The sequence below is a fragment of the Phycomyces blakesleeanus genome, assembly GCF_001638985.1.
Source record: "Phycomyces blakesleeanus NRRL 1555(-) unplaced genomic scaffold PHYBLscaffold_11, whole genome shotgun sequence".
Classification (NCBI taxonomy): domain Eukaryota; kingdom Fungi; phylum Mucoromycota; class Mucoromycetes; order Mucorales; family Phycomycetaceae; genus Phycomyces; species Phycomyces blakesleeanus.
Window position 1 is genome coordinate 1173817 of NW_017265144.1, and position 26684 is coordinate 1200500.

At 35.3% G+C, this 26684-nt stretch overlaps 12 protein-coding genes across 12 annotated transcripts; 9 read left to right on the forward strand and 3 right to left on the reverse strand.

The window, feature by feature from the left end:
- Nucleotides 1-320: 320 nt before the first annotated feature.
- On the reverse strand, nucleotides 321-1412 carry PHYBLDRAFT_133861 (hypothetical protein). Its single transcript, XM_018429597.1, has 3 exons — nucleotides 1293-1412; nucleotides 1008-1195; nucleotides 321-876 (listed from the first exon to the last, which is right to left on the reverse strand). The coding sequence occupies exons 1-3, from the start codon at nucleotides 1387-1389 to the stop codon at nucleotides 718-720; spliced, it is 444 nt and encodes a 147-aa protein (XP_018291507.1). The 5' UTR covers nucleotides 1390-1412; the 3' UTR covers nucleotides 321-717.
- A 625-nt stretch (nucleotides 1413-2037) lies between these two features.
- Nucleotides 2038-2880, forward strand: PHYBLDRAFT_26185 (hypothetical protein; the record flags this gene model as incomplete). The annotated part of the gene is made up of 3 exons (XM_018439885.1): nucleotides 2038-2267; nucleotides 2331-2633; nucleotides 2715-2880. Coding segments are annotated over 3 exons (699 nt in total), but the record flags the coding sequence as incomplete, so codon positions are not given.
- Nucleotides 2881-3392: 512 nt separating this feature from the next.
- PHYBLDRAFT_187113 (hypothetical protein) lies at nucleotides 3393-7319 on the reverse strand (the record flags this gene model as incomplete). Its single annotated transcript, XM_018439329.1, has 15 exons — nucleotides 6782-7319; nucleotides 6585-6604; nucleotides 6409-6485; nucleotides 6151-6313; nucleotides 5542-5911; nucleotides 5360-5455; nucleotides 5192-5290; nucleotides 5091-5116; nucleotides 4958-5002; nucleotides 4793-4861; nucleotides 4331-4685; nucleotides 4196-4268; nucleotides 3727-4117; nucleotides 3512-3646; nucleotides 3393-3415 (listed from the first exon to the last, which is right to left on the reverse strand). The coding sequence occupies exons 1-15, from the start codon at nucleotides 7312-7314 to the stop codon at nucleotides 3393-3395; spliced, it is 2475 nt and encodes an 824-aa protein (XP_018291509.1). The 5' UTR covers nucleotides 7315-7319.
- A 393-nt stretch (nucleotides 7320-7712) lies between these two features.
- Nucleotides 7713-9089, forward strand: PHYBLDRAFT_168823 (hypothetical protein; the record flags this gene model as incomplete). Its single annotated transcript, XM_018435944.1, is given in 7 exon segments — nucleotides 7713-7751; nucleotides 7841-7889; nucleotides 8054-8067; nucleotides 8273-8328; nucleotides 8633-8696; nucleotides 8807-8860; nucleotides 8880-9089. The coding sequence occupies 7 exon segments, from the start codon at nucleotides 7713-7715 to the stop codon at nucleotides 9087-9089; spliced, it is 486 nt and encodes a 161-aa protein (XP_018291510.1).
- Nucleotides 9090-9264: 175 nt separating this feature from the next.
- PHYBLDRAFT_168824 (hypothetical protein) lies at nucleotides 9265-11396 on the forward strand (the record flags this gene model as incomplete). The annotated part of the gene is made up of 2 exons (XM_018435945.1): nucleotides 9265-10091; nucleotides 10136-11396. 2 exons carry the CDS (start codon nucleotides 9265-9267, stop codon nucleotides 11394-11396), a joined length of 2088 nt encoding a protein of 695 aa, XP_018291511.1.
- Nucleotides 11397-11710: 314 nt separating this feature from the next.
- On the reverse strand, nucleotides 11711-12799 carry PHYBLDRAFT_72204 (hypothetical protein; the record flags this gene model as incomplete). The annotated part of the gene is made up of 5 exons (XM_018442616.1): nucleotides 11711-11829; nucleotides 12143-12254; nucleotides 12364-12493; nucleotides 12651-12652; nucleotides 12680-12799. 5 exons carry the CDS (start codon nucleotides 12797-12799, stop codon nucleotides 11711-11713), a joined length of 483 nt encoding a protein of 160 aa, XP_018291512.1.
- Nucleotides 12800-15325: 2526 nt separating this feature from the next.
- On the forward strand, nucleotides 15326-15742 carry PHYBLDRAFT_145863 (hypothetical protein; the record flags this gene model as incomplete). Its single annotated transcript, XM_018431547.1, has 3 exons — nucleotides 15326-15447; nucleotides 15560-15596; nucleotides 15671-15742. 3 exons carry the CDS (start codon nucleotides 15326-15328, stop codon nucleotides 15740-15742), a joined length of 231 nt encoding a protein of 76 aa, XP_018291513.1.
- A 259-nt stretch (nucleotides 15743-16001) lies between these two features.
- PHYBLDRAFT_58005 (hypothetical protein) lies at nucleotides 16002-16801 on the forward strand (the record flags this gene model as incomplete). The annotated part of the gene is made up of 3 exons (XM_018440268.1): nucleotides 16002-16181; nucleotides 16253-16450; nucleotides 16550-16801. 3 exons carry the CDS (start codon nucleotides 16002-16004, stop codon nucleotides 16799-16801), a joined length of 630 nt encoding a protein of 209 aa, XP_018291514.1.
- Nucleotides 16802-17305: 504 nt separating this feature from the next.
- On the forward strand, nucleotides 17306-19609 carry PHYBLDRAFT_155475 (hypothetical protein; the record flags this gene model as incomplete). The annotated part of the gene is made up of 12 exons (XM_018433410.1): nucleotides 17306-17357; nucleotides 17467-17565; nucleotides 17680-17813; nucleotides 17962-18016; nucleotides 18117-18145; nucleotides 18232-18335; nucleotides 18424-18523; nucleotides 18663-18693; nucleotides 18788-18882; nucleotides 19025-19163; nucleotides 19233-19317; nucleotides 19486-19609. 12 exons carry the CDS (start codon nucleotides 17306-17308, stop codon nucleotides 19607-19609), a joined length of 1047 nt encoding a protein of 348 aa, XP_018291515.1.
- Nucleotides 19610-20120: 511 nt separating this feature from the next.
- PHYBLDRAFT_145866 (hypothetical protein) lies at nucleotides 20121-21258 on the forward strand (the record flags this gene model as incomplete). The annotated part of the gene is made up of 4 exons (XM_018431548.1): nucleotides 20121-20190; nucleotides 20311-20654; nucleotides 20786-21082; nucleotides 21157-21258. The coding sequence occupies 4 exons, from the start codon at nucleotides 20121-20123 to the stop codon at nucleotides 21256-21258; spliced, it is 813 nt and encodes a 270-aa protein (XP_018291516.1).
- Nucleotides 21259-21526: 268 nt separating this feature from the next.
- On the forward strand, nucleotides 21527-23005 carry PHYBLDRAFT_133863 (hypothetical protein). Its single transcript, XM_018429598.1, has 7 exons — nucleotides 21527-21593; nucleotides 21709-21750; nucleotides 21818-21860; nucleotides 22154-22169; nucleotides 22244-22353; nucleotides 22424-22447; nucleotides 22532-23005. Exons 1-7 carry the CDS (start codon nucleotides 21547-21549, stop codon nucleotides 22664-22666), a joined length of 417 nt encoding a protein of 138 aa, XP_018291517.1. The 5' UTR covers nucleotides 21527-21546; the 3' UTR covers nucleotides 22667-23005.
- Nucleotides 23006-23350: 345 nt separating this feature from the next.
- Nucleotides 23351-25779, forward strand: PHYBLDRAFT_125092 (hypothetical protein). Its single transcript, XM_018429029.1, has 4 exons — nucleotides 23351-23639; nucleotides 23839-24444; nucleotides 24548-24781; nucleotides 24944-25779. Exons 1-4 carry the CDS (start codon nucleotides 23438-23440, stop codon nucleotides 25528-25530), a joined length of 1629 nt encoding a protein of 542 aa, XP_018291518.1. The 5' UTR covers nucleotides 23351-23437; the 3' UTR covers nucleotides 25531-25779.
- Nucleotides 25780-26684: the final 905 nt, after the last annotated feature.

Consider the following 26684-nt stretch of genomic DNA (forward strand, 5'->3'; position numbering starts at 1 on the left):
GGAGACAAAATACAATACCAAAAAAAGAAAAGAAAAAGAAACTTTCCCCCGCTAATATTAACTTCTAATGCCAGTTTACTGATAGACAAACGTATTTCTGAAACTGTTGGATCAACAGATAAAAAGGCTAGAACAATATTAACAGCATAATTGGAATCTTTTTTTATATATAAAATAAATAAATAATAGTATTTGTCATTTTTCAATCTTTCACAATGAAAAAGACTTTGGAATAATTTATAATACAATATATACATAAACCGCAGTCTTAAATACCAAAAAAAAAGATACAAAAATACACACAGAAAAGAACAAAAAAAAAGGTAGAAAATCATTGAAATATCAATTTTTTATTGTTTTTTTTTCTATAATGTATCTTTTTCTTTCTGTTATCTAACTTTAATTGGCTTTTAATCTCTCTCTCTCTCTCTTTTTGTCCTTCATTCTTCATGTGCATAGGTGAGTTTACATATCTTGACAAGAGATCAACCAAAAGTTATAGCATTGAAACATTGGAACAATAAAGAAAGAAAGAAAGAAAGGTTTTCGGTCATTTCTTCTTCTTTTTGCTTTTGTTTAAATACGTCACATACAGCCTTATATTTGCCCACATATATATATATATATCTTTCTGTCCACTTCTTTCACAGCCTTACAATATTACCGTTTTGCTTTTTGCTTTTTGTTTGTTTTGTTTCATTTTATATATTTCTTGTTTTAATCTCCACTTGCACAACCTCTGCATCCACAATGAACACACTCGATTGTCTTTCCTTCTTCTAGCTTCTCTTTAGGTACACGGCAAACACAAGTTGTTCCAAAGTTGGTGTCTCTTGGCTGAACACATCGAAGACAGCACAATTTCTCGAATCCAGGCTATATATAAATATAGTAAGAAAAAGAAAGAATAAGTAAGGTAAATGATGTAGAATGAGTTTTATAAAAACATACACACACAGAAACACACGCATATATAGCCATGTATATACTATATACCAATACATTACCTTTTTCCATTTTGCGATTAGATTAGCATCGGCATATTTGTATTTTAATAAATAATCATATAGTTCTCGCGAGATTGCCTTTCGCTTGTGGTAAAGATCGAAAATATATCGTGTACGTTGATGATGAATGCGGAAGATTGGCCAGGAGCTTTCTACAATACGTTTACCCTCATGAGGCTCATTCTCAACTATATAAAAGAAAGAAAGATATTTAAATTAATACACACACGCACACACACATATATATAAAATAATGTCAAGGTATATTCAATTATATTTATATACCTTCTTTCATCTTTTTGGCAAACTCATCTAGAGTTGGCTCAATTTCATCAAAACCCTGAGGAGGTCGCTTTGTTCGTGTTGTTCTGACTTTTGGCATTGCGTACAAGATCGATGGACGTGTTGCAAAGACCAAAAAAAAAAAAGTTAACTGCGAAAGCCAGAATAGATATGACCCAAACTTGGCAACCGTTGAAAACCGAGTCACAATTTCGCTTTTTTAAAATAATTTTTTAAAAAAAGGACAGAGAACGGATGGAAGCAAGGGAAAAAGAAAAAGAAAGGGGTAGTGAATGAATTTGAAGATTAGACTTTATAATTTTTATTTATTTATCTGTTAAATAAATTCTTTGGTACCTTTCTTTTTTAATTATTTCTTTCTTTTTAATTATAATTTGATATATACATGAGTATAGACGGCTATTATCTATTTGCATCGAGCGTTGCTGCTCTTATTGCCAGGACAGTAACTTATCCGAGTAAGTTCTTGGACTGTCGCTGGCAAATCGAGTTTGAAGAAGAGGAAGAAAAAGACATCAACAACAACAACAACAAATAACGAATAAACTATATTAATGAACCTTGTCAAAATTGAAATAAAAATTAATAAAAATCCAAAAAAAAAAAAGTTGATACAATCAAGACAAGACTTCAAGTAGAACATCTTCCGTTGCTGAATGGCGAATATTCAAATGAGACAATCCTTAATCAGGCATCGCGATCCATATATCTCATCACCCACAGCTCGCTCGCTTCTCTATACCATGGTCTCTTTGTCACTCTCCTTCTCTCTGTCCCGGCTCTTTCGATCTATCTCTCTTGTTACGCTGCTGCCAAGACCTGGCTCGACATCAATGGACCAGAATGGATTAGTCAGGGCGGAATAATAAACCCACTTGTCTCGGGTTGTTTTGCAGAAGTAGTATCTGGTGTATTCTTTACGCCCATGGAAGTTCTCAAGAGCTGTCTCCAGAATGAGTACCATGATAATGATTACAATCACATTCAATCAAACAACATCAACATCAACATCAGTAACAGCACCAGTAGCAGCTCGACATTTGAGTTGGTATTTTATATCTGGAAAACCAAAGGTCTACGGGGGTTCTATCGAGGCTACTGGATGAGCCTACTTGTCTTTGTTCCACACACGATGACTTATTTTGTAGTCTATGAGAAGCTCAAGGCAGTAGCTGGAGAAGAGTCATTTGTGATTTACATGATCTGCTCTACTTTTGCAGGTACAGTGGCCACAGTGGTGTCTACACCTCTTGATATTATCAAGACACGTTGGCAAGTGTCAGCAGGGGCAGAGTCAAATCAAGAGCCGGGACCACAGTCAGAGTCAGGGATGGTATCAGTTGTATCAGAATCAGGGTCAGAGTCAGATGATGAAAATAAGGACGTTGTAGTAAATTCGCGCAGTGGACCGCTTGCAATTGCGTATCAGATGTGGCACAAGGAAGGCAAGTGGCGAGCATTCACACGAGGATTGTTCGCAAGAATTGCTACAATGATTCCAATGACTACCATAAGTATGACCGTATTTGAGACTCTTATGGACTGGCACACCCGATCTATTGGACAATAAGATGTACAACTTTAAAGCAACCCACTATTCAAAGAAAGAAATATACACATACATGTATATAACAGCTGTGTGTGTAGACGGAGTGTAGATGTAGAGTAGAATGGTCTAATGAAGTATTTTGTGTATTTATTTATTTTTTGCTTATAAATATACAAATACATTATTTATTAATTACATATTGTATAAGAAAGATAAATAAAATAAAATAAAACAAAGAAAAAGGTATACCAAGTAGAATTAGCTTTGAAATATAAAGTAGATAGTTATTTTTTGTATATAGATATAAAATAGGGTAATAGAAGTAAAAATAAAAATAAAGAGATATTGTGTAAATTGGGTAGACAAAAAGAGGGTATGTGTTTGTATGTGTGTTATGTTTTGTGTATGTACTTTAGAAGAGGTATATAAAAGAATAGGGATAAGAATAAAATGTACTTGAAACCGTTTCTCTCCAATATAATCTCTCCTTCCCCTCTCTGCCCGCCTGTTTTTTTTTAAAAAAAAGGTAACCATTAATCTGTAAGATCAATTGCAGCTAAATAAAAAGAATATTAAATCAATTGTTCAATGTTAGTATAGAAATATAAAGGTGTATATTCATAGGCACTTTTTTTTTAAAGAAAAAACTTACATTGGAGAAGCATGCAGGACATCATAATGGCAAGCATAGAGATACCAGTAAGATTATCATAGGTTGCAGCAGAAAGACCAAAGAACAAAACTGCGTTCAATATACGAGAAGCACAGATAATGCGAGACCATTTTGCTATAAGATTAAGAGTAGTAGAGTGAGATTTTGTTATGATTTTACAAGTATGTGTGTGTGTGTGTTATTGATTTTCTTACCGTCAACTCTAGTATTAACCAACTTGATCAAAGCATTGATACACAGAATAAGTCCAGCAGAGATCCAGAATGCTTGAAATACAAATCTAGTATCTGGAATCTCTTCACACGCCTCGGTTTCTCCACCTGCTCCAGAGGCAACTCGCAGTGCAGTAATAAGAGAGTGACCGGCGGCCTCTGATGTTGCTGTTGTTGCGGCTGGTAAATGCAATTCAGCCTCGACTTCATGACAGGCCTCACGCATCAGCTCGGCACCGGCTTCTCCGTCATCCCATCCAAGACGGAAGATTGTGATAACATCAATCAATGCGATACCAAAAGCGACTTGGCATAGGTGGAGAGGGAAATGGAGCCATACCCATATTTGACTCACTTCAATTTCGTTGAGAATCTTGATAATAAATACATATATATATTAGCTTCTGCCGTTTAAAAGTATAAAGTATGTAGGTTAACACAGATAACATACCTCAGTATTAAAATCATCAAAGTACATGAAGAAGAAGTTGAAGATGATGATCAAACCAAACATGATAGAAACACTATAAAATAAAATAAAATAAATAAAACATGATTCCAAATATGTATATATATATAAACTTACACGACTGGAACGTGGGCTTCGGCATCTGAGACCATCGTAATAAATCCCATACAATTCTCACCAAGAATGATAAGAGTAAAAAGACCGAATCTTTCAGCAAGATGACTAGCAGCCAAAGAGGTTTGCTTGTTCTTCTTCAAGGCTACGTTTACAATAAATTCTGCGCCGATACTGATATACCAAAGCAAGTAACGAGCGGTCTGGTTTGTGGGGAACAAGAGAGAGCAACCCCACATAATAATTGAAATTGCATTAATTGCTACATAAGCAGCCAGAGTTTTGCGAGCAAACGAGCCAGAAATAATAGCAGCAATAAGTACAACGCCGTATTCGATCAACAAAACTGCCTTCATGACTAAAAGAAAAGCAAGAACATGGATTATTTAGACATTAAGATGTGTGTACATGTGTTTTCAGTAATAAAAGATATATATATATATATAGGAATGAATGAAAACTTACCCATATAGCCAATAATGAAACCCTTTGGACTATCTTGCCAGAAACCATTACTAGATGCAGCCATGCCAACTATACGTGTTTATGAATGATTGTTTAGATTCAAGCTTACACTCACACTCACGTTCACTCGTAGAGAGAGTGAGAGAAATATAATGAAAAACTTACCCAAACCACACAGCTCTATGACCTTATAGATGTGGTGCATAACATCTAGATATCAAATTTTAGTACATGAAGAAATAAATACGAATAATATGAACAATATATATATATATATATATATACTTTAGTGTCTTACCACCAGAGTCATAACGAGAAGAATACCTGAAAGAAAGAAAGAAAGAAAGAAAAAGTCAATACAAGTGTAATGATGGCTTGTATCTATGCTTAGATACTTACAATGCACTTGAACACCATGTCCACCACATTACAACAAACCAGGCTGCGTAGATTCCCAATTGTTCTTGACCAGTGATATGGTTTGCATGAGTAAAGGTTCTACAAACAACACAGCGTTAGACATTTACTGATTATACATATGTATATGAGGACGAGAGAGAGACATACGTGAGCCAACCGACATAAAACACATCACCAAACAACTCCACCCATGTAGCCTTTGTTTCTTCTTCAGTATCATCAGAAAGATCTGCATCAGGAAGACTACAATATAATGTTAGTTAATATTTGTTTATCTATATATCTCTTTTTCTATATATGTACATATTTATAATTTTAAGGTTTCTTACACAAAAATCGGGCGACGTCCTGCCCCACTTTCTCTGCCTTCTTCTTCGTCTTTTGGTTTATATGACTTGATTTCCAAGTAAACATTTTCGTTTAGTCGGATAACAGTTCCAGACAGATGGGACAAGGGGTGAGTTTCAGTCCTTGGCTTTTCACTCAATTTCTCTGGCTCCTCCACGTGCTTGGTCGTCACTCCATTATTTTCGGGTACTTGGAGTTTTTCGGATTGCTCCTGTTTTGGAGACTCGGTTGCTGGAGGTGATACTAGCACTATAGCAGGATCTACTTGTTCCCGAGTTTCTTGTGTATCGGTTCCAACTATTTCTCTACGGCGGGGTATGGAATCGTCAGAGTCGGAAGAACTACGTTTGTCTGTTTATAGGGTGTGATATGAGTGTGAAATGTGAGTGATATGACTATGATTATAACTATAGCTCTATATAGGTGTAGGTGTAGGTGTAGGTGTAGGTGTGCGTGTGCGTGTGCGTGTGCGTGTGCGTGTGCGTGTGCGTGCAAATGTGCAAGTATGAATGTGAAAGTGTGGCTTTGGGAATCAATTCCAACAAGACATGGGACACTAGAATAGAATAAAAAGAGGATGTACGACTTACTCTTCTTGAACTCAGCGGCCGCTTCTCTCAGCTCAGTACGTATGTTAACTGTCTTGTGGATCTTTAAGGAATAGTCACGTTTTGTCTTGTGGAAGAATTCAATAAGACCGTCTGTATCGTCAATCTTTCGTAGTCTGGTTATCTCGATGTCAGTAAGAGAAAGCTATTTTCAACATTCGAAATAAACCCCATACACACACAAATGATTTAGTTTGAATTATATAAAGTGTTGTAATATTTTTTATATATATTACTTACAGGCTCTCTTAATTGTTCAATGAGATGTGATGACATAAGAAGGTCCTGATCACCAACCAAGTGAATGAAATGGACAACTATAAAAAATAATGATCAATACATACGTTTGATTTCTAATACTTCCAGTAGTATAATTAATTAAAGCAGTTTTTTTTATTAAAAAAAAGAGTACTTACTGATTCTGATCACAGGCTTTCTAAGATAGCCATAGTTGTAAATATATATATATATAAATTGTTTAGTCTTGTCGATCTCACCACCAAAAGAAATAAATAGAAGAAAATTCCACTAATAATATCTATGGTAGTTATACTAATAAGATCTATTTACAATGATGAAATAAAGATTGAAGAAGAAAAAGTAAGTAACTTACATTTCAGGTTTGGTGTCAGCTTTAGGATCGAGTAATTCAGGGTGTGTGGTTTGAAACTCTTTTTTCTCGGCATCGAATTCCTCGACGCGCTTGCGGTGAAGCTCGAGTTCCTTTAAAGGATGAAGCAAAACATCACCAAATGTTTCGGTACCGTGCCGACGGAGGGGCCGGCCTGCAGGGTCGTGAGTAGGAGCAGTAACTTGATCAAAAATGTTGTGGTGACCATGGTGACCGTGCAGAATATGGTGGCCGTGCTGCTGGCTGTTGGTACGGGTGTGGTTTGAGCCAGAGCCGGCTTTATTGCTTGATCGGGTGCTGGGAGGCTTCTGGGAGCTTCTGCTGAGACTGCGGTGGGTTATATGACTGCCGATCTCAATACTTCCACCTTCGGAAGTGATGAAATTGGCTTCTGGATCATTTTCATTGAATTCGTCGTTATATTCAATGTTGCTAGATGGGGACAGATGCTTCTTTTGACGCTTTCCTACAGCTCCAAAGCCAGGTCCACCATAGTTTCCGGTGCTCTGAGCCATTGAAGAAGGAAAATAGAGTACAAAGGAGAAGGAAGAAGAGGAGGAGAGGGAGAACCGAGTGTGTGGAGATGGGGAGAAATGGAGCAATTTATCAGAATTTATTTTATATTTATTTTTTTGAATATATATATAAAAAATAAGATAACAAATCAAATCAATTCAAATCAATTCAATTCAAATCAAATCAAATCCCTACGAAACTTTGTGCTTCCACTCTGTAGAAATAATGGAAAATAGTACAGAGAGAAAAAAAGGATTGTGGCGGAGTACATAAGAAAATAGAGCCTCAATTGAAGCACCCCAATACTACACTCAAAAAGGTAGTATTTTGTAGTATTGGTGTGGGTGTATATGTATTTCTAAAAAAAAAATGATATTCAAAAGTGTGCCAGATTTATATGGCCCTGAATATCATGACAGAAAGAGGAATAGTCAAGGTAGTACTCATATTTTTCAACATTTCACTTTATCCTTTTATCCTTTTTTTTTTTACTTTACTTTACTTTATACCATCTTGTATAAATAGTCTTTATGGCTTACGCTTACAATATCCAAATTCAGTGGTAGTAGTAGAAGTAATATATATCTTTATATTGACTGAAAATAAAAAGCAAAAGGCGAAAAGCGAAAATGAGAATTTTTTTTTTAAAAAAAATATCCTGACAAAGTCAAAAATCACTAATAAACCTCTTGTTTTTTTTTTGACAAGACGTTCTATAGTATTATATATACTTGTTAGACTTTAACTACAAAGTAAGTCAAAGCAGGGTAATAAATATTTTTGCTGATCCAAAGTTGTACAAAAAAAATGTACTTCTTTACTGGTGTTATTTATTTTTTTTCGATCCTGCTATTTTCATTATGTCCAACAAAAAAAAGAAGGGATAGCAACTTGAGTGGTTTTTTTTGTTGGTTGGGTTGAAATAATACAATTTATTTATTTTTGACTTTGTTGTAGGACAATTTTCTTTATTTTATATTTTGGCACAACCTTGATGTGGCTGGGCTAAAGAGGTTATAAATGTACTGGCGCCGAGGGTCCCGAAAAGAAGAGCAAAATAAATACGAAATTGGTTTTGACTTTCAAGTGAGATCGATTTTGATTGGCTGCAACATTGATATTTGGAATCACTGTAGAAAAAAAGAAACCAGGAATATTGTACACAAGATACACATCTTTTAGATAAATATAAATATACGTTTTTGTGCTCGCATTTGTACTTGTACTTGTACCTTTTGTGCAGTCTGAGTACCGGCATTTCTAAAAAAAGAACTTACAAGTGTAACTTCTTTAAAGAAAATAAAAGTGATACAATAGGCTTTATGAATGGGCTCAGCCGCTGCTAGTGAAGTTTATTCATGACAATCACGCAGATCGTTATGTAAATAGCTTATATAAGATAAAGGAATAAATCATCTTCTTTTCTTATTGGATCTTATATGCTCAGTAATATCTCTTTCTTTCTCACACCTTTATTAAGTATTATTGTAGTGCTGTATTGTTATGCAAGATTTTTTGATCTGGTCAAAGTTGATCTGCTATAGTGTATTTTTCTTATAATCAGGAAGAATTATTGGACTCCGATATTTTTTTCAAAAGGCAAAAACTTTGTCGGAAATGTCAATACAAAAAAACCGTCGCTCATGGACACGGAGAAAGTGTTTCTGAAAAGAACTGTGCAAGCAGCTTGTTTGTAGTGACATTTCCGACAAAGTTTTTGACTTTTGAAAAAGTGCGGTGTTCCAATTTAATAGCAGGGGAAGAGAAATATTGAGACTTGAATCTACATCTCTGATGGCATCTCAAGGCAGATGTAGAGAATTATATATCCTAAATTAGTAATTACGTGTAACATGCGGAGTATAAACCACGTTTTTGGATGTGACAGCTGTCTACCAAGACTGCCCTGAAAACACTTCTTTTACTTTTACCAAAACAAATTCTTAAAAATGGGTCGTAAAAACGCTCGCTCTATCCTTACTTCTAAAATGGCTCGAAGAGAGGGCGGAAAATTCTGCGCCAAGTCTCCAATTATTACTATTGATACAGAAAAGGAAGCTGGAGAAAAGGAACCTGTTGAAGATCAACCTGTAGAAGAGTACGACTGGGAGCTCTTGGATTTAGATACGGATACGATGATTGCTGCGTACTATAATAGCTTTCTGACATGGAGACCAGACGCAGAAAAAAATTTGCGTGGACTCTACAGAGGAGACTCGAGATCATCGATTATGCGCAACAAGAGAAAAATGAAAGAAGAGCTTGAGGCAAATAAAGACAAGAAGGTCAGAACGCTTGCTGATTTCGGTTTCTCGGTTCCTGTTGCACCAGTTTCGCCTGTAACAGAAGCATTAACTGTATACAAGCAATCAAAAGATGAGGAACTTGAAGAGATTCGTGAAGCTTATGAGAAAATCTCTGAGATGATAAAGCCTCCAGTCAGTTCAGATAGCGAGTTGGGCAAGTTTGCTTTGTTTGAAGTAAGCAAACACATTGTTGTGAAAGAGTATTTCCGACGCCTCTTGAACAATTGCAAGAAAATCGAGGCATCTGAAAAAGCAGCAGAGATTTTTTGGACAACACCTTCCAAGTACCGTGGAGAGGCTGTCCGCGGTTGGGCCAAAGATTTTCTTCAGTTTGGCAAAATTTCTGAACATCAACAGGGCAAGCATGCCAAGCGGTCTTCAATTGTAGACGATGAAGACCTTAAAAAGAAAGCAATCGTTTGGCTTCGTGCTCAAAAAGCAGAAAGACGAACTGTTGTGGATTTGAAAAAGTATCCCGATGAAATGCTTTTTCCATCATGCCTTGGTGTAAAAGGCAACGTGGCCATAAGCACAGCATAGCATGGAAATGCATGAGAGCTTGGGGGTACGTCCACCGCAAGAACAACCAGGACGTATATTACGATGGACACGAAAGACAAGACGTTGTTCAGTATCGCCATGCTTGGGCAACGCGAATGATGGGATACAAACAATGTATGTCAGACTTTACTGGGGAAGATGAAGAAATTGAAGTGACCCCTCTTCTTTTGGAGAACCAGAAGAAGCTGGTTATGGTGACCCATGACGAGTCCACCTTTTATGCCCATGATGGAAAGGTGGACATGTGGCTTGAGGAAGGTGAAAGCCACATCCGCAAAAAAGGTCAGGGAAGATCTCTGATGGTCAGCGAGTTCCAGTGTGCTTGTCATGGCACTATGCGAGTGAAGGGATGGGTCTCCCGCAGAATATTTAACGTTGGGGCAGCATATGACGGTTACTGGACAAGCGAAGACATGCTTGACCAGCTGAAGAACCATGCTATCCCTCTGTTCGAAAGCTTGCACGAGGGATGCACCGGTGTCTTTATTTTCGACCAAAGCAGCAACCACAAAGCATATGCCACAGATGCCTTGGTTGCCACCCGCATGGTTCTAAAGCCAAAGGTCGTTTCTGAAAATGACAAGTTCATTTTCAAAGATACAACGTTTTTGAGGGATGGACGTATCATCCCTCAATCGTTTTATGAGACAGTCTTTGAAGCTGGAAGGAAAGGAAAGGGGCCGGTGGAGAAGAGACAGTTTGTTGGCGTCCAGCGGATCCTTCAGGAGCGTGGACTGTGGATGGAACTGGATCCATCCAATCTTTCTAGAAGATGGAGAATGGACTGCAATGGAGAAGAAGCAGAGAACCACTGTTGCTGTGCCCGCCACCTCTTGGCCTCTCAGCCCGACTTTTCTGGAAAGAAGACAGCTATTCAAGAGGTGGTGGAAGAGGCGGGTCACATATTTGAGCTGTACCCCAAGTTCCATTGTGAATGCAATTGGATCGAGCGTTACTGGGGTGCAGCCAAACGTGTGGCTCGCCTAAACTGCGATTATTCTTTCAAGTCGTTAGAAAAGAATCTCCCGTCTTTCTTGGACAGTGCCTCTCCTGTGGCTGGTTCTCCTTCCATGATCAGGAGATTTTATAAAAAGACTTGGAGATATATTGAAACTTACAGCAAGTTTTTGGATGCTAAGGATGCTGATGCTGAGGTGAATTTCTTCACCTCAAGAATCAGTAAATCTCACCGCAGCATTGGCATCCATGATTAAAAAAAATAAAAAAAATAAAAATTTATAATTTATAATATAAAATGCTGTGCCTATGTATAAGTTTCAATATTTCAGTTTTTTTTCAAAAACTAGCGGACATTTAATACTGGTTTTTGTTATCGGTGTTTTAAATGAAAAAATTGACACAAATCCTAAAATTCCTGATTTTAATAAAAATACACTATAAACGGAAGGAATTATCACATCGTATAAATACACGGCTTGTTAATGTAGGACATTCGAATGAGCCACATTTTTATTATTATTATTTTCTGCCTTTGTTTTTTTATTATTGTTTTCTTCTTCTTGTTAAATTAGAAGAGCAATTTCCGGACTACGGATATGGTGATTAGGCTGGAAAATTCCTGACGATGACTGCTATTCCGAGCAAACGTTACCAGCTGTAGCTGTAGCCGTGGGTCTGCTTCTGCTTCTTATTCATTTTATTGATTCTTTTCATATTATTTTCCCATTACTTCTGCTTCTCCTCTTGCTTCTCATCTTCTCGCTTTTCTTTTATATAAATAAGCCGTCGCTTTACGCTCCAGCTTACTTTATTCTCACATCTTCCGCTTCTTTAAAATGTGATTCACATCGGGACAAGAACCGTCTCCGTATGGCCCTTCAATTTGGATGCCTTCCTCTTATAGCTTTCTCTTTACTCCCCTAGGGAGATCTGCCACTATAGGGATATTATTGATTAATACTTTATCGTTTATATATTATTATTTAAAGACATAACTTACTTATAAGCCTTGTCGTTCCGACTTTAAGGTCAACAACAGCATTTCTTACTTCAGGGACGCTCAATCCCACAAGTCTTGTGAGAATCCTGTTTTTTAATGGCTCTGCGGCCACCTTTCGGATTGCCTTTGGTACTAGCACTGATGCTTTTTTGCCGTGTCTGCTGGTGTTGCTGCTGGTATTGCTGTTATGATTGCTATGCATTGTGGCAAGCTATACATACACTCAGCAGAGAGATAACCGTCAGATATCTTGATTTCCAGTAGTCCTGGATAGAACTACGCGTCAGATTCTTTATGCTAAATCTCTTAAAGAACTCAACTGAATACGACGAAGATTTTGTTTTTCTTATATATAAATATATATGTTTTATGAAATAAGAAAAAGTAAAATATACTATATGACATGGGCTACGACGAGCTTTTACTACTGCTTTAACTTTATCAGCTATACATACAAGAGTACAAAGTACTTTTAGATCAAGTATCTCTCCCCACTTTTGAAAGATGTAGGCCTTGTGTGATATCTTGAAAATTGACTTTTAGAGCATGATAAACGGACTCCATTGGATTCAGATCCGGACTTTGATATGGCCACTGGTCAAAGCACTTGATTTCCCAAGGGGATTTCTCAACATATCGTGTAGGAAAACCCAGCATGGAAGCTGGTATCATCTTCTTGGAGTGCAAAAAAAAGAAGGGCCTGTGATCCTTGCAGTTTTTATTTATTGAAAGCAAAAGTGATAATGTTGTCAAAAAATAAAGACAACAGAATAAGGTGCATTCGTGGGGAAATGACGCAGCCCTATATTGTCGGAGTATAAAGAAGACGAGCAAAGAAGAAGAAAAAGAAACTTTGCTATAAAATATTCATGTGAAAATAAAGATATAAATACATACAAATTTTATTGTTCTTCACTCGAGCTGTGTAGAGCTTGTTATGCTATGACCCAAGAGAAGCAGAAAAGAAACGTTTAACTATTTAAACTGCTTTTTGAAAACACTCCCTCTGTAGATGAACTAAAGGAAGTATTTTTAAAACGGAAGTTATAACCTTTGGGCTACACACTTTGGAACGCGTTCTCTCTCTATCTATCTATCTCTCTTTTTTAATGTTGACTTGAGCCAATCATTTGCAATTTAGAATGTGTATATTGACAACAAAGTACTTGATTGGAGAAAAGTGACTAGAAAGGTCTTTATTTTTAGGAATTCTGTTCGAACTGTATAGGGTCTAGAATCGAGTCATTGGCCTCTACTGTGAACTACTGCCAACTACTGCTTTTTTTTTATAGGGAGACATAGTCTCAAAGTTTGTTAAGTGAATATCATTGGGATAGTCACAAACTGTGTTTTTGAGACTACTGCTTTTTTTTTCTCCTTCCCTCTAAACAATTTCAATCTCCTAATGTTGCTGTTTTCCTCCCTCCAAATGGTATTGGCCAGTAACTACGCGCGATGTTTCAAATTCCCAGGATTAAGATAAAAAATAATTGTAATTACTTGAGTACCCCTTTAAGAAATTTACTCAGGTGCAAGGTACATACATACTTGCACACACACATACACACACAATCAAGTCTTTTATTTTACATAGTCTTATTCCATTCAAACAAGGTGCGTAAGAATTGAATTTTTATATATAAAGTAAATACAGTTAGATTCACTTATTTTCTAATAAAATATATTATTTCTCAAAAGCACTATTGATACTTTTTCTTCTAATTCTTGTTGGTATTATTTATTGATTAACCCTCTGTGATTTACTCCAAAGCCATTGAAGATTATATCATATATTCGATTAAATCTATTAAATTTTTAAACCGAAAAGATAGAAGGGGAAAAAAGGGGGAGGGAGTGAACGGTGAAGGAGATCGAGTTTTCATGGGTTGAAAATCAAATTGAACAAATAACGGTAATTTTTGAGAGTTAACGAAAGATTGACCAAATAGCTACTGTAAAGTCAATTGAACTTTTGATAACAACAAAGAGGTATTCAAAAGACACCAAGCTATATACATATATGTGTGTGCGTGCGTATGTGTTTTGTATTTAGGATATATAGACGTTTAGAGATATTCGCATTGTTTTTGGTGTTTCAGGACTACTCCCGGAATAGAATCATTTTCATTAAAAGACAAACAACTTTGTGCATACGATTTGTATAAATACTCAAATAATACTGACTGATATTCTTGTTTCTCTTTCTTTATGTATAAGTCTTAATGATATTAGTATTAATATTAATATTAATGATGAGGATCCTTAAATACTATATACACAAATGATATTTCAATACATGATTAGAAAGATGCGTGTATTCTTATCCTTTGATGTTGATTTTGCAGTTGATAGTTTGGCTGCATTCTTGTACCTTTTTTTCTCTCTCTTATTTTTAATTTTACTTCTTTAATATATATATATATAAAAATGAGTGAGAGAGATGAACAATAGAGTGGTCACAATGATCTAGTGAATATTGGATTTCTGACTGGAGGTATAATTTCATCCTGTCAACATTTAAAGATGAAATGACTCTCCTTGGTGAGAAAAGGCCAATTATTTACTTTATATATATATATTATTTTACACTAGTATCTCGGTTTTTTTTTTCATGTTTTCTTCTACGTGTATAATTTCCGTAATGCTTTCCTACTATATATATATTTCTGATTATTACATAAGAAGAGAAAGAAAATCAATTACAAATCTTATGCACAGTGTAGTTTTATGGAAATAAAAGGGAAATTGATTGACCAGTGCTCTTGCTCCAATTGCTCTAAAGATGGACCTTTATATAATATATATACATCTATTTGGTTTTATTCACTCGCAATAAAAAAAATAAAAGATTGAAAGGTGGGATGTTTAAAGGAAATGGTTTGTCTCCTTGGTGAATAAACGAGTCACATTTTATTTTATTTTTGGGTCTGTAGTCAGGTCATTTGTATGGATAAGTTCGATGGAGAATTGAATACAGATTTTATATGAGTGTGTGAAAGTCTGCATATGAGTCATTAAAGATTATTAAATATTAAAGAATGTTCAATGATAGCGAACATTAATTCAAGTGGTGTGATCTTGGGAATAATTTTTTATTTATTTATTTATTTTGGTATAAATAGAGTCTCAATATTTTTCTAGTATTTAATTTTCTTATTAAAAATACAATCAATTCCTCCAAAAATGCCTCTTGCTTTATTTATTAAAGACTCTATCAAGACTCAAATCGTTCCTTTGGCTGTAGTTCTTGGAAGCACTCTATCTGGCGTGCTTTATATGGGGATTAATGCAGGATCTGAGACTTGGTAAGTTTGAGTTATAAAATAAAATAAAAAACAAGCTTAGGCTTAAACTAATCTATAATACAATATATATATATTTATATATATATATTTTAAAAATAAATAAATTATACAGGGACCAAAAGACTAGCTCATTATTAAAAGACTTCAAGGTAATAAAAAAGAAATTTATTGATTTTATATACGTTGATTTCTAAACATTTTATATGGATATATCTTTTTAAAGGACATTGACCCATCAAGAACAATCACGCTAAACCAAAAGTACCTTGATCGATGGGACAGGGAAAGATGGTAGAATAAAATAATAATATGAAATAATTATTCTATAGTCTATAGTCTATTTCAATTTTATTGGGTCTACCCTCTTTTGTAAATTTTGCGTAATTTTGATAGCATCAGGATGGTGTCAGTAATAATGCCCTTTTCTTTCAAATTGGGATTAATCAATTCAAGATTAATTGATTTTTTATTTAATATAAATATACATCTTTTGTATTCACTCTTTTCTATTGTACCTTATTCTATTCTACAAAAAATATATATATCATATCATAATGTCAGCCTCAACTGTTCACTCCAACCCTGTCCTTGAAAAGAACAAGGACCTTGTTACTGGAACTGAAAAGAAGATTGAAGACCTTTACAAACTTATTGATGGCATTAAGGTCTGCATGATGACCACTCGCTGTGCAGACACCGGCAGACTCTTTAGTCGAGCAATGTCTCCTCGTATTGTAAGTAATAAAAAAATCCTTGCTGTTCTTTATAATCCAGCATCCTAATCATCATAACTATCGTTGTTTAGCCTGATGAACACGTACCTGCCGATTTGTGGTTCTTTACCAACAACTCAAGCCATAAGCTTGATGAGCTAGTCAAGGATCCAAATGTAAATCTCGGTTTCTACAAGCCATCTACTGCCGAATGGATCAGTGTTTCTGGTACTGCCACACTTGTTGATGATCGTACAAAGATCAAGGAACTCTATACTCCTGATATCAAGGTAAGATTAGATATGTATATCTGTATAAAAGTACATATAAATTAACTTATCTTTTATTATTATTATTATTATTATTTAAAAAAAAAACAACAAACAAAGGCTTGGTTTGGTGACTTGAACGATGGCATTAATGACGGTGGTCCCAATGATCCTCGTATTGGTCTCATCTTCGTAAAGGCCGACACAGTCCACTACTCGCTCAAGGATGTATCTGCACCTGTCCAGATTTGGAACATTGCAAAGGGCATGATTACTGGAGAACCACCAAAGGTCTCAGCCGAGCGAGAATTAAGCTCTTCTGAGCTACAGAATGCACGTCGTTTCGAGGGTGTTAACAAGCCTTTAGTCTAAGAAACAATATATCTTATATGACGTATTGACCTTCTTATTCTATTCCCTCCAATCTCTTTCTCTTCAATATATTTTTTTTCATGTAATTTGCCGTATATTTCTTGCACATATCTTGCCCTTTTTTTTTTTTACTTCTTTCAACTTGTTTTTAATTGAATTAATTAAATGAATAAAATAAAACGCTTATTTTTCTTTTATTTTGTTTGTTTGTTCATTTGTTCGTTTGACTTTGTGAATTTATCTTTATTCTATAGAGATACGTAAAGAAGTGTATTCAATATCTATTGCTACCATTATTAATTAATATTTTATATGAAAGCTTCCAAAATATTTGCTGAGACAAAAAAAAAAGAACCATCAGGTGATATCATGCCATGGCGTCACACCAGCAGGAAAATACTGACCTTGTTCAATATGCCAGTAACTATCTTTCTTTTTCCTTTTTTCTTCTTTCCTTTTTTGTGTGTCGTTATTTCCTTGTTTCTCTTACGTACCATACACGACATGCGTTCTCTTGCTGGTTTAGTTCTTTTACAAAGACCAGTGCAATCAACATGTAAAAGCAAAAGAGAAAAAGAGAGATAATTAAAGCCGAGACTTTTCTTCTTTCTTTCTTTTGTTATAAGTCTCAAGATTGCTAATTATAAAACTTCATTTACAAAAAGTTTCCATTACGCGCCTTCTTGCACGTCAAGGACATGCAACGATTGGATTACGAGCGCTTAGTACAAGAGACGTACGACCGAGACGTGCAATGCTTTATGGTAAATACTTTTAAAATATATGCAAGTTTAAAAAAATATGCATGTGTGTCTTACTTCTGTTACATATATCTACCTACACACGCACACACACACACACATATATATATACAAAAGTTCCTGGTAGTGATGAGCGCAAGATATATAAGTCTATATCTATCGGAGCAGACTGTGTGGTGTACGATTTAGAGGACAGCGTGCCAAGCAGTAAAAAAGGAACTGCTCGACATTTAGTACTGGATGCACTCGAGGTAAGGAACAATCAACAATAATACAAATCTATACTTTTCTTTTTGGAGATTGTATTTGAATTGTATTATGCTTTATTGTTTTCTAAAGGAACGCAAAAATGTGGCCCCTCTTATTCTTCTTCCTTTTTTTAATTCTTATATCATTTAGGCTTCTGAGCATGGCAAAGCAGAAAAGGCAGTACGGATTAATGCCATTGGCTCAGGTAAATTATAGAATAAGCAATACATAGACAGGCATCTTGTGTTTGTTAAGTAAAACTTATATGTGCGTATGTATATAATTCATATCATTGCTCAAAACAGGTCTCGAACTGGACGATTTGAATGTCATTGTAAGTGAATTATCAATATTCCAGAATAGAATACAATCCATTTATTTATCTATTTAATCATTTAATTATTTATTTATTTATATTAGTTGCATTCAAAAAGACTCCAGGCTATTGTTATTCCCAAGGTACAGAGTGCCAAAGATATCCAGTTTGTTAGTCGAATGATTGACTCGGTTGCAATAGAATCACAGTAAGATCTCAATAACATTATATAAAAGTAAATAGATGTTTATGCGCGAGGATAGTAAACAATATTTGCGATCATAATATGTATGTAGGCGTGAACGAATTCGCCTGATTGCCTTGGTTGAAAGTGCGCTTGGAATAATGAATATCAGAGAAATTGCTACAGCAGATCCTCGGTTAGATGCTTTAATCGTAAGCAATATTTCTTCTTCTTCTTTTTTATAGTTAATATTATGATTATTATTTATTTTCTTGATCAATTTGTGTGTGTGTATGTGTGTGTCTATATAAATACTTTTTTTGGGGGTTTAACATGAAGAATAAAACTTAGTTTGCTTCTGAAGATTATTGTGCAGATGTAGGTAAGTAACGTTAATGAACCTTGTTAAAAATAATATAAGAAAAAAAAAGAGAATCTAATGTGCGTGTGCGTGTTTTGAATTTATTGTTCTATAGGAATTACTCGAACAGAAAGTCGTAAAGAATTACTTTTTGCAAGACAGATGTTAGTAACTGCAGCAACTGCATATGGGCTACAAGCAATTGACTTGGTAAAGCAAAAAAAAACTTTTTTTCTTTCTTTCTTTCTAAGTACAGACACACTATGTGTGTGTAAAATATCTGTAAATGGGGATAAAAGGATTATTGATTTCATTTGTATTAATATTCTCTTTGTGTGTGTGTGTGGAATAGGTGTGTGTTGACTATCAAGATCAAAAGGTGCTTTTGGAGGAGTGTAATGAAGGAAGGACATTTGGATTTGCTGGAAAACAAGCTATTCATCCTGGCCAGGTGGAGATTATCCAACAGACATTCTTACCAGATCCAGCAGGTAAATTATATAATGTTATTTTATCTGTATATATAAACAGATATAACTAATATATATGTTCGTTTGTAGAGGTGGAAAGGGCCACCAAGATTATAGAGGGAAATGAGATTCATAATGCCAAGGGTCTTGGGGCTTTTAACTTGGACGGAAAGATGTAAGTTGAGCGAATTCCATTTAAACTTATTCAAGTATAGATATAGATATATGATAACAATAGCAATAGCAATAGCAATAACAACAATAACAATAACAATAACAATAACAATAACAATAACAATAACAATAACAATAACAATGGTAATAATAATCTTTTGATGGTCAGGATTGATATGCCTGTCGTAAAATGGGCACAAAAAATCCTCACTCGAGCCAAAGCGGGAGGCATGGATATACCAATTGCCAAGATATCAGGCGATGAGAAACAAAATAAGAAGAAGAAAGAATAAGAATCATAACAAGACAAGTAAAATGGTTGAATAACACCACTAATCATATATAGACCAAATGGTCAAGGTTCAAAGAGAAATAAAGAAAGAAATAAAGAAAGAAAAAGGGGTAGAGCAAGAAGGGGAGGGGCATAAGACTTGTTAGTCTTTATTCTGGTTAAATCGTAACTAAACATATTATAAAAGGAGTGAGGGATCCCCTCACGCCTCTTGTCCTTTCAAAGAATAAAAAAAATATCCCTCTTTCAGGAGAGAAGTCCATTTATAACCTCTCGTTAATCTGCTCACTTGTATGAACATGAATATGAGCATGAATATGAACATGAATGTGTGTGTTTATCTAATATATATATATATATATAAATGTATATATAAATGTATATGTACACATTTCATTTCATTTCATTTCACTTCACTTCTTGATTTATTTATTAATTTCACCATCTGAAAAAAAAAACCATCTAAATACCACTAGCACCCCTTCTCGGTACACTTCTTTCTCTTATTGATTATGAACTCTGAACACGACCTTCTTTCCTCAACCTACACTTACAAGCCCAGTCTTCGCCCAGAAGCAGCTGGTGAGTAAGTTTTGACAAACTCACGAAGATTTGTGTATTTAACAAAACAAATTGTTTTCATTATATCGCTATTCGATTTTAATTGATTAATCGATCGATCGATCAATTGATTGATATTAGACACACTTCCAGAAAAACAATACTTTGATGTCTATTCGAATCATTCTAAACGGTGGACAGATTATGCTTGCTGCATATGCTTTCCCTGCCTTCCTCTCTGGGCGCGTTCGATCAGTTGTTTTGCTCTCTTGTTAATCATTGGATTCGTTATCACCGCCGGTGCCTTGATGAGCACCTTCAAAATCCCTAGAATCGACTACAACGGCTCGACCACCCATCCTGACAATCTGCCGGCATTTCAGAGGAATGGGTCCTCGAATACGTTTACTTTCAATATGGGTCTTAAGATTGGTGTCATGAATCCCAATGTTGAGAACTTGGCACTAGACAGTGTCAAAGCAGTGGTAAATAATAATAATAGTAACAAGTTAAAGGAGAAGCAAAAGCAAAAGTAAAAGCAAAGAAAAAGAACCAGAATAAACACGTCAATAGCTAGAATCCTTATTTTATTTTATTTTAATTTTTGGTATTGTAGGCATATTATATAAATCAACCTGACCAGACAGTGGGTGGCGGCGAAATGTACAACCTGCATCTAAAGGCACACTCTATTACAAATGTTACATTTCCATTTCAAGTGGTGTACGATCCAAGCAAGGACAAGGATCACGAAATGTTACGCGATATTGTGGATCTGTGTATTTCTCCCAAACAGAACAATAGCGTACCCACGCTCACATTTCACTATGACCTCATGCCTGTAGTGAAGATTATTAGCCTTACCTACCAACCAATCTATCACCAAGTGGTTGAGGTTACCTGTCCAGTCCAGGTGAGTTTCTATATTGTTTTTAAGCTGTAGAGGTCTCATTAGCTGATCTGTGTTCCTTCTTACCTTATCTTTAGGGAGAGCAACTCTTGCTGCTCATAAAGGATATGATCGTGTCTTATTTACCGGGCGTCTTACTAAAATCCCATCTAGCAGCTTTATTACATGCCTTATTCTAATATTGTATATATTTTTCATTAAGTAAAAAAAAAATAGAACAAAAATATAAATATAAATAAGCTTTTGGTTTTGATTTATATACAGATACATTAGTATAATTTTCCCTTGGGAATGTGATCAAAATCTTTTTTTTTGGTGCTTCTCTCCATTCTGATTTCCTTTCTATCGGACTCAGTATTAATCGTTTAGCCGAATAACTTCAAAGCAAAATTATATTTCCTATATAAAATAAAAAACTCTAATATATATACACACACTCAAACTCATCTTTGAACATTCAAAATAACATGGCTACTCATTTGACTGACAATTGTCTTTTCTGCAAAATCATCAGGTATGAATTGGCTAGCAGACACTGAATGAATTGAATTAAGCTAATGAGCTACAACTTTAACCAACATTTTCACGCGTCTTTCTTTTCTTTTCATACGTGTATTATCTCTATATAGAGGCGAGATTCCTTCTCACAAGGTCGCCGAGACTGAGAAGAGGTATATACAAATATATAATAGGGAATAATATTAAAAACAATAATTATATTGTATTGTATTGTATCAGTTTCTGTTTCCTTGACATTAACCCCTTGAGTGAGGGTCATGCTGTAAGTTCACAAAATATATATTTATTTATATACAGAGAAGAAGAATATATAAAAGCTATAAGAAAGAAGGAAAGAAAGAAAGAGAGAGAGAGATGAATGTATAGGAAAAGGGGTCCTTTCTTTTCTTTAGCTGTTTAAGGAGAAAATATCCTATATGAAAGATATATATATATATACAAAAGAGAGAGAGATATAGAGAGATTGTGTCAATGGCCTTAGCTAAATTACTAATGATATTTTAATATGAATTTTAATCTACAAACACATATACATACATATTTGTATAAATACAGCTTGTTATCCCAAAGTGTGAGTTTATCTATAAAGAAAAACAGTTCATATAAAGTAGATATTAATATAATATACTTGGAAATTTTGTATAGACCACGCGGAGTTCTTCCATCAGTTGCCTGAAGATCATTTGGCTGACATCCTTCCTTTGGCTAAGAAGGTGGCTGTGGCTAGTGGATTGAAGGAGTACAACCTTCTCCAGGTAAAAATAATAATAAATTAATCGAATTGACTACTAAACTTTTTTGGATTTCTTTTTCTATCTTTTTTAGAACAATGGACCCATGGCCCATCAGGTAAAGCGATTTAATATTTAATATTATAATTGAAACAAATTATATTGAAACTAACATTATTTACTTATTCTGTATTTTTTTTAGGTTGTTCCTCACGTTCATTTCCACATCATTCCTAAGAATAAGCCTGAGGACGGTCTCAAGATTGGATGGCCCCAGCTCCAGCCTAGCCAGGATTCCCTGAAGGCTACATTGGCTCGTATCAAGGAGAAGTTGTAAATAGCTTGAAAATAAAATGAATTCAATTGAATTCAATTGAATTGAGATGAATTGAAATGAATTGAATTGAATTGAAATGAATGGAATTGAATATACATAAATATGTACATGTATAATTAAAAAAAGAAGTAATACTAATACTAATACTAATAGTATTATTATTATTACTATTACTATTTGCTATTTGCTATTTGCTATTTAATATATTCATATTTATATATTTCATATTTACAACGATAAATTCATGGTTTTATTTTTGGCAAGTTCGTTATTAAAACTTCTTGTCATGCTTTCTCTGTATTAATAGTGTTCAATAAATTAATGCAGAAATGAATTGCTATCAATCCTATTCTTATTCTTATCATTTTGCAATGGACTTCATAACAGTCAAAAAAAACTGAGTCACGACAAAGCTACCTGTTTAATCTTTCCTAATCAAAACCTCCAAGAAATTGAGACAAAATGAAACAAACATCCTTTATTTAAACCCACCAACTCATCAACCCATCAACCCCACTCATCCACTTACATACTATATATATATTATATTATATATAGAATTTATAGTTCCGTCGGATGTATCTGTATAAGATTCAAACCAACTTTTTATTATTATTTTTTAATATAAAATAAAATAAAGAATTATATTCTTTCTTTAACATGTTTCTTTCTCGCCTTCGTTCTCGCTCTCGTCTCGGGCATTCTGTTGCCAACCATGTCAAGTTGACAGCTATATCACAAAGACTTGCCACTCCTGCCTGCTCTAGACTGATGTCCACCGCCACCCAGAAGAAACAGGAGAAGGTCGAAGAAAGAACCGATCACCATGCTGTTGTATCAACCTTTGATCTGTTCTCGGTTGGAATTGGACCATCTTCCTCTCATACTGTTGGACCCATGAGAGCTGCCAAGATTTTCATTCATGATCTCAAGACACACAAAGTTCTCGAGAGAGTTCACACCTTGCGTGTAGGTGAGTTATCGTTATCAACAACAACAACAACAACAAAAATAAATAAATAAATAAATATTACCTGATCATACATTGTATTTTAATAACCGTAATACAAAAGGGGATGGAAACTGAGATTAGTATAAGATTGTGCGGTAACAGCGTGTTCTTGTTATCTTTCATTGCTAAATATGGCATATCTTTTCTGTTGTTGTTTTAGACATGTTTGGTTCATTGGCCCTGACAGGCGCTGGCCACGGAACTCCGGATGCAATCCTGATGGGAATCGAAGGCGAATCGCCCGATCAGGTAGAGACCTCGACAATCAAATCTCGGGTCCAAGACATCCACACCAACCACTCCATTAGACTCGACGGCACACATCGCATCCACTTCAACCCAGAAAAGCATCTTATCTTCAATTACTTCAAGTCCTTACCTCAGCACCCAAACGGCCTTCGCTTTTGTGCCTATGACAGCGACAGCAACATGGTCGCCACAAACGAGTATTTTAGTATCGGAGGAGGATTTGTGGTTAATGAGGAGACTCAATTGGATCACGGAGAGAACGTTTACTACAAGCAAGAAGATAAGGACGGAGCAATGGCTGAGCGAAGACAGCAGGATATTGCGGTAGTTGCGCTCCCTTTCAAAACAGCCGATGAACTTATTGCGGTCTGTAAGCGAGAGAACATGACGATTGCCCAAGTTGTGTATGAGAATGAGCTACGGTGGTCTACACCAGAAGAGATCCGCACAAAGCTACTAAAGATCTGGAATACAATGGACGAGAGTATCCGAAACGGTGTCATGGCGTGTCCTACAGGTAAGAGAAATAAAATGCACGCACATATACAAAACAGACCGATTTTTCTTTTTCTTTTTCTTTTAAAGTTGATTTATTAATAACCTTGCTTTTCTTGGCTTAGATATGCTTCCTGGTGATCTCAAAGTTCGCAGACGTGCACCTGCACTCTACAGTAAACTCCTCAAAGGTCTCTACGGCCCAGTAAAGACATCCACCGAGTATCATACCAACCAGATCGCAACCTCTACAATACCAATGGAAGAAGCTATTGGACATCCCGACGATCACAAAAATACTTTCCCAATGTCACTCTCTGTACTCCCCAAGCGTCAACGAAAGCGTTTCTTCTTGCCAGGTAAGGGATACTCGAACAACAAATTTTTATTTTTCTTATCTTTTTTTTTATTTTTTTTGCACACTCCCTAATAATTCAATTTGTATATATATATAAAATATAAAATACAATTTCCTAATTCTGTCTATCTAATTTATCTATTTGTTTATCTTTGTTCATCAGCTCTTGATTATCTATCAGTCTATGCTATTGCCGTTAATGAAGAAAACGCTTGTGGTGGTCGAGTAGTAACTGCACCTACAAACGGTGCTGCGGGCACCATCCCATCTGTCATGAAATACTATCTCGAGTTCATCTCCGAGCACCCGGAGCGTGATGTTATGGAGTTTCTTTTGACGACTGCCGCGATTGGCATGCTCTTTAAGCGTGGAGCAAGCATCTCTGCTGCCGAGGTTGGTTGCCAGGGAGAAGTCGGTGTGGCCTGCTCTATGGCCGCGGCAGGGTTTACGGCTGTGATGGGTGGGTCTGTAGATCAAGTCGAAAATGCGGCCGAGATTGGCATGGAGCACAACCTGGGTCTGACATGTGACCCGATTGGTGGCCTTGTGCAGGTGCCCTGCATTGAGCGAAATGCCCTTGCGGCCGTCAAGGCCATTGCGGCAGCACAGCTGGCACTCAACGGAGAAGGCGATCATCGTGTGTCGCTTGATCAGGTTATCGAAACCATGCGTCAGACTGGCGTAGACATGATGTCAAAATACAAGGAGACAAGTCAAGGTGGACTTGCAGTCAATGTTCCAATGTGTTAAGAAAATGGTGATAATAGTTATTATTTATTTAATTGGCCTTATTATCTCTTTCTTGAGTTGTAGACTTTTTCTTCTCCTTCTTCTTCGTATCATTCATATATACGCACACACGCACACACATAGTTACAGTACAACAACATGGCATTTTGTCCATATAGACTTTTTCTTTTCTTTTTCTTCTTATCATACAACTTTTTCTTCTTCTTCTTTACACACATAAATATATCAATATGTACGTGCTTTCATTTCAATCATTAAACATCTACAAACCTTTAATAAAGCAACAATTGGAACAATAATTATATTATATTATATATATATATAAGAAAAATTATGTACTTGATATTTAGCAAATAAAAAAAACAGACAAATAAAAATAAAAGAACGAAATAATGATAATAGAAATCAAAATAGAAAAAATAAATGAAAGATGACAGGACAAAGTTATAAGAGAAGAAACATACAAGAACAAAGCGTTTGAAGAAAATAAAAAAAAACAAGAGAGAGAGGGATAAAAAGAAATAAAGGCAAAGAATAATATATATGAAAAGACATTCCTATATTGAAACATGGAAATACTTCTTTACTTGTATATAGAAAAAGATAAATATAAGTGGTGACTAATTGTATAGTAAAGATAAAGAAAAATGAACAGAAGAAAAAGCACACGAGATAAATAATGGGCGAAAATAAAAGTAGTAGAAGAATCAAAGGAAAATAAAGATATCTCTTCTACCTATCAATTTACCCTGTAAATCCTGACAAATACAGGTGTGCTGTGTGGATGTGTGCGTGTGTGCGTGTGTACATGAGTATATGATTGTGCGGGTACGTGAATAGGTGTGTGAATAGGTGTATGTGTTTGTGTGAATGTGAACTTGATACAAGTCTTTTGTTTGATTGATTGTTTGATTGATTTGTTTGTTTGTTTGCTTGCTTGTTTGCTTTTTGTTTTTTTTTGGGCTGTGATATCCAGGATCATTCGTTAAGTTTTTGAGGCTTCATAGAAATAAAGAAAAGAAAAGAAAATATGCTGGTAGTGTGTGTGTGTGTGTGGAATTAGACTGTCAAACGAGCAATTAGGTTATTTTTTCTTCCTTTCTTTTTCTGGGCTCAAAGCATACTGCTTCTGCGCATATTTATGTTCCTGTAGA